Raw genomic sequence first — 9,809 nt, forward strand, 5'->3', positions numbered from 1 at the left:
GCCACTTCTATATTAAACCTCGCGAGGTAACTCTTCAATGACTCTCCCTGCTATTGTCTGACATTGGTTAAGGCTGAGGCTTCGGGCCTGACGCCTACCATGGCTTTGAATTGCTTCTTGAATTCCTTCACTAACTGATCCCAAGATGAGATTGAATGTCTTCTAAATTTTTTGAACCAATTTTTTGCTGGTGTTGTCAGAGTAGCTGGGAACAACATACATCGGAGCTCATAACCAACATTTTTGGCTCGCATGATGGTATTGAATATGCTCAAATGGTTGTATGGGTATGAGTTCCCATCAAATGGTGCTATGTGGGGTATCCTAAACCCCTGGGGAAATGGCATGTTGGAAATATGTGGGGCAAAAGGCTCGAGCTTCTCATCGGAGTTTTCAGCCTTACCCGTGTTCCTTTCATCTTGAAGGAGCCTGAATGCCCTTTCGAGCTGGTTAATCCTCTCCTGGACCAAGTCCACTAGAGGCTGAGCTTGTGCTTAGGGGAGCTGGTTATTATTTATAAAAACCCCAGCTCTTTGTCTCGATATAGGGTTATACTAATTCCCATAAGTCGGCTGTCTTCAACTGTTCAAATGGTCGCGCAAATCGGGGTTTGTAAGATTGGCTTCCCCCTAGTTATGGTTCAGGTGATCTCGAAGGTCCGGATGATTGCCCTGATTCTAAGTATTCCTAGGTTCGGTATTATATATGTTTACAGACCTAGTGTGGTATGAGCTCCCACTTATGAAACTAACGTTTATCTCTGGCTGAGGGGCTCTGTGGTTACAAGGTGGATCTTCCACTGGCCTCCTTGCTCCAGTTGTTTATGATCTTGACACATGGCTTCCCGCCAGTTAGGCATCCCTGTGTTCTCGAGTCGCCTCCCTCTCTCCCTTATGTCCAGGTCTGGCTCAACGGTTCCCATCTCGACTGCCACTGCAAGAGGGCCTTTGTGGTGCAGGCTCTCTTGCCTGGTTCCTATGAGGAGTTGGTCGCGATGCCTCTCGGACTGGTGAGGGGTGTCTTATAAGAGATGGTGGATGTCTTATAGGATATGGCAGTGGCCTCCCATTGTTGGGCCTAGAAGGTCCAGAATTGGCCCAAACAGGTTCTGGGTTGTTCATGACTGCTTCAGGGTTAGAACTCTGAGCTACTGGAGGAGCTCAGTTATTCCCTGTTCTTGTAGACACTTCCACATTTGGATTACTAGTAGTATCAGTTCGAGCATTTCTCCTAGGGCGTTCATCGCCAGGGTTTGCCCTGGGCCCCAGCTGAGCCTGCTGGGCTCCTTGCTCAGCTCTCCTGGTGGTCGTGCTCCCTTGGGGACGTCCTCTTGGCCTCCGGGGTGGTGCTTGGACCTCAGCGGCCTGTCTGGCCAATTTTTCGTTGCACCTTGTAGCCTCCGCCAATGTTGGCGCAGTTGGCGATTCTCCAACTCAACAATGGGAATATACCTCTCCAGATTATAGCAGAGGTCTTTGTCAGGCCTGGGAGTAGGCGGTCCCTGGGAATCAAAGGATGCACTCCCTTCCTCTGGGTCGTGGTTAGTCATGGGCTGCTTCCCAGGTCAACGTGTGTAATCTTCACTGCGAGGAGTTTTCTCCTCCAATGTTTGGGGCAATGGTCGGCCACAAGTACTGGGGTTGTTTGCGGCGGCCATTGGTAATTCAGGAGGTTTCTGATTAAACAATCCAACAACATGCTTAATGCTCTCAATGAAAGCACCAAAATGTTGACGCCATTTTTTGTCAACTTAAATTTGAAGAGTACTAAACAATGAATTAAGAAAATAAAGAAAAGCAATGTGAATTTTACGTAGTTCACAGTTAAAATCTGCCTAGTCCATGAGTCAATATTATTGATTGGTGATATTCTCTTAAAGCTTTTACAAAGAAATTTAGCAAAGTGTTCTCAGTACCAAATTGTGCGTATTTACAAATGAAATTCTCCAGTCTATTTATAGAATAGACTCGTTAACAAAATATCTTCCTTTTATTTTGGGAAGTTACAATTCAAGTTTGAAATAAATATAATTTAATCCATTAATTATACAATATCCCATGATAATTGGGATTTAATATTAGATAATAACGAATCCCTAAGGAATAGGGATTTCTTAACAATAACCGTGTTCAAACTGCGTTACTGATCTCGAACACACAGTTTACATGCCTTAGAGATCGACCAACATCACGAACTCGTTATTCTATTCAGTCTCATCCTTAGCCAGTGATTTCATCGAGCTCAACCTTCAGAGACCAATATCTTCGAGCTTGCAACTAGGGCTCGAATAACACACATTCCTTAGAGAAGATTCGTTCTTTCGAGCTTGATGCTTAAGCTCGAGCCTTCTGAACTTGTGCTTGATCACCAACAGGAACAAGTCATGAATCTTGCACATTTATACAAGTGTTGAACCATTACTTGTCATTTTCGAGCTTACACTTTACGAGCCTACATTTTGAGGCTCATTTATGACGATTTCAAAATTTGGGTGTAACAGGTACCAAATATATTTTAATTTTTTAAATTGTAAATTATAGATGTGGAAAAAAATAAAAAATAAAGTTATGTACTAGTGGATAATTTTATGTTAAAATGTTTATTTTAAAAGGTGTGTGAAATTTTTTTTAAAAAATTATCTAAATTCAGGGCTGTATATAATAACATCATATCATAAATTCAACCACCTTATAAATAATTAAGTCATGCACCCTTTATTCCTACATCAATGTGGTGTGAAAAACAACCAATTAAAAGTTAGGTGTTGTAATTTCTTAGCCATGTCCACATATGTTAGCATGGACGAATCTAGATGGACCTAAAGGGTGGTCTTGGCCCCCTCAAAATTAAAAAAAAAAAAAGAAATTAAGCAGTTTTTCAATCAAATAATTTTGTTCAAAAATTACATATTTAGCCCCTCTTCATTAATTTATTTTTAATGTTTTTGGCACTCCTTAATTCAACTTTATGCCTAATGTTAGGTAATCTAACTGATTTATTTTTAACTTATTTTGTTGTATTGTGTTGAATTTGGTTGTTGTATTTCCTGTATAGAATTTTAATTTAGTTGTGTGAGACTTGGTAGTATTTATTAATGGTGTTATTTTCTTAACTAATATTTTTGATAGGTTTTCATTAATAACTATCATCTTGGTTTTTATAACATTTGCCTATTGACCTTCATTGTCGTTTGCTAATCTTAATTTTGGGGAAGCGTTTTGCTGTTTATAACTTATCGAAAAAGCGTTTTACTAGACTTGATATGTGTTACTGTTGAATAAAATCTTGAGATTTTTTCCTCGGAAAAAGAAAAAGAAAAGAGGAAACTTGGATTTATAGAGATGGAAAAATTTGCCACCATCCAAAATGATGTCAAATATAGGGTAGAAGAGATTAAGAGATTATAGACACAGTTATGTATATTGGGCACCAAACAAAACTCAACAGTATATTCTATTACATATATAAATCTCACAACATTAAATTATTACATAGCACACACATTTGTGTTAGTATTATGTTAAATTTAATCGAGTTGAGATGAAATGGTCGGATTTTTTCATATCATATACTGTCAATTTTAAAAAAAATTAACAACACGCATTGGGTTGGGCAGTTTCCTTCTCCTTATAATCCTTAAACCATGTAATCTTCTTTACTCCCTTAATGTGTCAGCTAACCTAATTTATTTTATTGAGATTTTGAGATTAAAAATGTTAATTATGTGTTTTTTTTGTTTAATTATTTTGGTTTTATTAATGTGTTTAATTTGCTCAAAACAAAATTTAATCATTAATTTAATACAAAGAACTTTAATCATATTTTTTTATTATAAAATTTATCAGTTTGAAGAAACTTTTGGATCATTGGATCTCTTGATAGAATATTAATAATATTAGGATTTGATTTTTATTTTGTCCTTAAAAGTCTAAAAAGTACAATTGAATTATAAAGGATATTAATTTTGTTATAAAAGACTACCAAATGTTTAATTTGTTTTCGTTTCTTAAAAAAATATTACAATTTAAAGATATATATGTATATATATATTACAACACCAAAATTATAAAACTATCATTTTTTTTTTTAATTAGAAAATGTCATAAATTTTACTTTATTAAGACTACTATTATTCATATAATCAATTTTTTAATGAATTGAAATTTTAAAATAATATTGCATAAATTAGTATTTATTTTATTTCGTAATTTAATAAGGTAACTACCATATATTGACTTTAACATAATTATGTACATATTCTTTAGAGCTATATATGGTGGTTTTATAGGGTGCTTCCCATTTTTTCTTTTCACACCTCATAAATTTTTAAAATATTTTTTACAGCAAAGTTTCTAGTTAATGAATAATTTTATTTTCAATTTTTCCTTCTAATACTATATTTTACAATTTAAAAAATTAAAATATATTTGACACCCTCAACTAAAATGAAAAGGGATAAACAACTTAATAAAAATTTTAATTATAGTTTATAACTCAAAATATGAAAAAAAAAAAAAAAAGCATATATATAAACATAAAATATTAATTTGTTTTAATCTCATTATAATTAAAACTTTTAATAAAATCACAATATTTAAATTTTGTGTGTGTACAAAAAATTTCTCAAAAATGATAAACAAGTTAATATATAAGTCAACACTAAAAGGGTAAATACTATTTTGGCTTATGTATTGTGCAAAAATTATTGATTAAATCCTCTATTTTGTTAAATGATAATTTGGCTGAGTTTTGTAAAATGAAACAAAATAATACCATGAGTCCGATTTTAGTTAAAATATTTTTAAATATAATTTGTCACTCTCTACTCCTAGGCCACCTTCTTTGCTTTTTTGCACTCATCGTATCCTTTAAGACCCAACAAATAATCTTATGTTTGAAATTATACTTTGACCAAAATTAGGCTTTAGGTTTTATTTTGTTCTAGTTTACAATACTCAGGTCTCAGATCAATAACTTTTGTAGATCATAGATGTCAAAATAGTATTTACTCATTTTATTATTTTCAATATTTATTTAGCACATGTATATTAATTTATCAAAATAATATATCGAATAATAATGACTTAATTGGAAGATGTGATTAGTGTTTATTTTTTTTTAGAAGAAGTGATTAGACCATCTTCAATAGATAGTGTAGCATTGGCTCATTTTTGCCCAAATTTTGCATTTGTTCTCCAATGAGTTTGGTGAAAATTTTACTTAAAAAGTCAACATAAGCATTTAATTTTTGTTGAAAGTATATAGAAAATATTAAATAAATAAGTAAAAAGTTAAAAAACTTTAAATTAATATAAACAACATTAATTATTGGCAAAAGAGTAAATACAAAATGTACAATTTATTGTGGGACAAATTTGATTTATGCTATATTTTATGCCAAATTTTGTACAACTTTTAACATGTGTAAAATTTGACACATATTTTGCATTACCTCATTTTGTTAAGATACTACAAAATGTCAATGCATCTCTTTTATATCTCTTTATTGGAGATGATGCTATGGGTTAGTGTCATATTAATTTTAATTGAGGGCGTGTTTGGATACAACTATGTAATTACTAGGATAGTAATTACATATATAAATAATTACGCTATATTTTAAAATGTAAGATGTGTTTGGATACAACTATGTAAATACTAGAGTAGTAATTACATATTTGAGTAATTACACTATATTTTAAAATGCAAGATGTGTTTGGATGTTAAGTGAGAATTACTTATAAATTCATATTGTCATGTTTGGAAAAACAATTAGTATTTACACAGAAATATAATATTATGTAATAAACAGTATTTAAAATTGATAGTAATTAGCATTTAAAGTAGTACGTAATTACACCCAATTCTCATGGAGGGCAATGAATATTGGAGAGTGTAATTGGAATCCCTTAATTATCTTCAATTACATAGTTACTGTGTAAATACTACATGGTCAGACAATCACACCAAATTGATTAATTACTCCAAATGACATCAAATTCCAATTACAAGGTGGTTTTCCAAAAGCACCAGGAATGTTAGTACCAAATTTGAGTGATATTTGACATTCAATCATATGGTTAGAAGATTGCCAAATAATTCTTACTTGTCTTTTCCAACATATTATTATTAATTAAAAAAAATTACAATAGGTCCTAGCATTAATTAATCATTTTTGTCTTACTTATTACCGTAAGACTAAATTATGCTCAGTTATATATGTAATTAAATAATTAGTTTGAATTTGAAACTCTTATAATTGAGGTCAGCTTGATCATATTGATCAAATTTGAGTGTATATTATCAAATGTGTACAATTTTAAATTACAAAGTATCAAATCAACATTATTGAAAACATAGCTATACTAAGTCTGTATTACAGTAAGACAGAAGATACGATTATTTACCCTTATATATAGTCCGTAAACTGTGTGTACATAAATTTAAGTTTGTCCATACAAAATATAAAAGTGGCTAAATGGAGAACAATTGTTGGCAACAGAGATGGAGTTTGAAGGGTAAAACTGCTCTGGTGACTGGTGGATCTCGAGGCCTGGGGTATGTAATTAACCTAAAAGATTAATCTTCTTAATTTCCCCTTTATTTAACTTATTTAGATATTTTGTAAAGGATATTTATTATGGACAAATACATTATTATTATTTTAGGCATGCCATAGTGGAAGAACTAGCAAGCTTTGGAGCCATAGTTCACACGTGCTGTCTCGACCAAACTGAGTTGGATCAAAGTTTGGAAGAATGGAAAAGAAAGGGTTTCCAAGTGACTGGCTCTGTGTGTGATGTCTTGTTCAAGGATCAAAGGGATAAGCTTATGCAGACAGTGTCATCACTTTTTCAAGGGAAACTTAATATTCTTGTAAGTTAACAATTTTAATACTACTCATAATAATTTAAATGTTGTTTGGCAGAAGAGAAAATGTTCATTATAACAATATATATATATAGGTAAATGCAGTTGGGAAACCACCAGAACCAAAAGTTGCGACAGAGTTTAGTGGTGAAGATATTTCGATGGCGATGGGCATTAATTTTGAGTCTGCTTATCATCTTTCCCAACTCAGCCATCCTCTCATGAAGGCCGCCGGAAATGGAAGCATTGTGTTCAATTCTTCGGTTGCAGGGATTATGGCTTTCCCAGGTGGTTCCATTTATTCAGCAGCCAAAGGTATTTAATTTGCTCTTTTGTAAGACTTTTCATCAAAACGAAAAAAAAAAAAAAACAAAGCATTTTTCCTAAATTATAACAGAACCTAACAACTTTGGTCTTGAGTAAAGTAGCAGGGACAGATTGTACTAGCTGAAAAATCTCTAGTTTTAAATATTTATATATATATATATATCATACTTTCCATTTACAAGTAGATTTATTTTTTAAAAAAAATACATCAACACACACACACATATATATATATTTTGTTGTGTTCGTTTAATATCTTAGGATTGTCTCTTAACTTAGAACATCTCCAATTAGATGCTAAAAATATAGTGCATTATTATGTTTTAGTATATATTTTTTTTAAAAATTACTACTTTAATGGTGTTTTAGTGTGCCGAATTTGATACATGCTAAAGATTGTGTCAAACTTATCACAAAATATAACATTGGTCAAATTTGATACAACAATAAATTTTATTTGTTTATTAATATATTGGCATTAATTATATTATAATTTATTAATTGACCATTTTACATTTTTTATTCATCTTTTTAATTTGTTTTTTATGACTAATTATTTGGAGTTTATAATTTGGACAATAAAATAATATTTTTTTGTATATTATTAATAAATATTAAATAAAATATTTATTTTTGAGTTAATTTGTATCTTTTGTATTGTAGCATAATAATAATTATTTTGCCAAATATAATATGCATGAATTCGAATCCACAACTATTAAGTTTGATTTTTTTTTTATGCCAAATTTAGCACTAAATTTACACACCTTGAATTAAAGGAGTTGGTGTTATCTCTATGTGCTTGTACAAATATATAATTGAACATTGAAAACACTATTCAATCATTAGCATTTTTTCAATTAATTGTGTGAAAATATATAATAATAACTAGGGGCTTTAATTTTTAATTAAGGAGCAATAAATCAAGTCACAAAGAACTTGGCTTGTGAGTGGGCAAAGGACAATATTCGTGTTAACACAGTTGCTCCGTGGATTACCATGACTTCCACCTTGAAGAATTATTTGGAGGGTTTTAAATCGGTAAACTTTTTTTTTTTTTAAATATTTTAAGGCTACTTAAACATATTATTCGATACTAATAATATTAAAATATATACATTTTTAATTTAGAAAAGTTAAACGATAAAACATGAACCTACTATACAGCTTAGCTTATGATATAATTTCAATATATATTACAATAACCAAGTTGTGTTGAGCTTCAAATAATAATCGTATATTATATTATTATATGTTTAATGTAATATTAAATATTATACGTGAATTTTAAATTTAAGTTTCTTGCTAATTTAAAAAAAAAATTATTGTTAATTCACAATAAATTATATTATATGTTTAATATATTATTATTTTAATAAATAAGTTTAATTTTATTTAAGTTATAAATCATATGATTTTATTATTTTTAAATAATTATTATTATAATATTTTAATATGTTTATTTATTTATTATTTATTATTTATAAATAATTATAATTATAAAATATCACAAAAATATCATATTTTATTTAAGTTTAAGTATTTACAAACTATCCTTAAATATAAGAATATTCCGTTAAAGTTAATATAAAAAAAATAAAAAACCATTAAAATAAAAAAATTTGTTATTTACACTTATTATATAGAAAAAATATATATTTATTTTTTCTTATAATACTCTGATCTTGGACGATTATTTCCAGTAAAAAATAAAATAAAATATAAATCGTTATTACATATAAAGATAATTAGTTTTTGTCTACATTATTTATGAGCAATAAAAAACAATGAAATAAAGACATTTAATGCTACCAGCAGCCCTTAAATTATACAAACTATTTATGTGATGATTTCATTAGTCATAATATTATTATTAATTTTGATTATATGTGATAGAAAGGTGAATATAATGTAGAAAAAGGCATAGCTGAATTAATTGAGAAAACTCCGCTGCGACGAATGGGACTGCCTAATGAAACATCATCGGTGGTGGCCTTTCTTTGTTTGCCTGCTGCTTCCTATGTGACTGGTCAGCTTCTTTGCATTGATGGTGGATTCACTGCCAGTGGCTTCCCCATATCTTCCCTCCTACCAACTAACTAATATAACTCATATCTATAAATAATAATTTATATATATTAACAAAGGAGAGGATATATATAATTTCTTTTGAAAAACTGAGATCTCATTATAATATATAAGTTAATTAATTTGGTTCATAAAGTAATGTATACAATTACACAGATGATGTTGTGTATTTGGAAACTGCTCTTAAATTGTGCTTTTGTATTTTAAATATATGACTATTTATATAATATGCAATAAATTTTATATATATATAGTGTTTTTTATTTTTTAAATTATATTATTAGCAATATCAGATGTTTGAGTTCAGATTTTTAATAATATTTTTTTAGAAAATTTGGGGAATTTCATTAATAGGATTTCAAACCGAGACAGTAAAATACTTGTATTAAAGGCTACAAGATCTTTTAGAGAGTTGCCAACCAAACATAGCATTCTTGCAGTCCCTCCCCATTATGGCTATGGAATTAATAGCCCCTTGGTTGGAGCAATTGTAGGACTGGGCACACACATGGCTAACATTTCAG

At 30.0% G+C, this 9,809-nt stretch overlaps 1 protein-coding gene across 3 annotated transcripts; it reads left to right on the top strand.

Moving 5' to 3' along the window:
* The first annotated feature begins 6,402 nt into the window (after positions 1-6,402).
* Positions 6,403-9,532, top strand: LOC133801340 (tropinone reductase homolog). Of its 3 annotated transcripts, none has more exons than XM_062239516.1 (5): positions 6,403-6,558; positions 6,669-6,876; positions 6,966-7,185; positions 8,111-8,238; positions 9,094-9,532. In XM_062239516.1, the coding sequence occupies exons 1-5, from the start codon at positions 6,479-6,481 to the stop codon at positions 9,298-9,300; spliced, it is 843 nt and encodes a 280-aa protein (XP_062095500.1). In that variant the 5' UTR covers positions 6,403-6,478; the 3' UTR covers positions 9,301-9,532. The 3 variants fall into 3 exon arrangements, with proteins under 3 accessions (XP_062095500.1, XP_062095502.1, XP_062095501.1); XM_062239518.1 differs by having other exon boundaries at positions 9,113-9,532; XM_062239517.1 differs by lacking the exon at positions 8,111-8,238 and having other exon boundaries at positions 9,113-9,532.
* The last annotated feature ends 277 nt before the right edge of the window (positions 9,533-9,809 follow it).

This window comes from Humulus lupulus, chromosome 9 (assembly GCF_963169125.1).
Source record: "Humulus lupulus chromosome 9, drHumLupu1.1, whole genome shotgun sequence".
Lineage (NCBI taxonomy): Eukaryota > Viridiplantae > Streptophyta > Magnoliopsida > Rosales > Cannabaceae > Humulus > Humulus lupulus.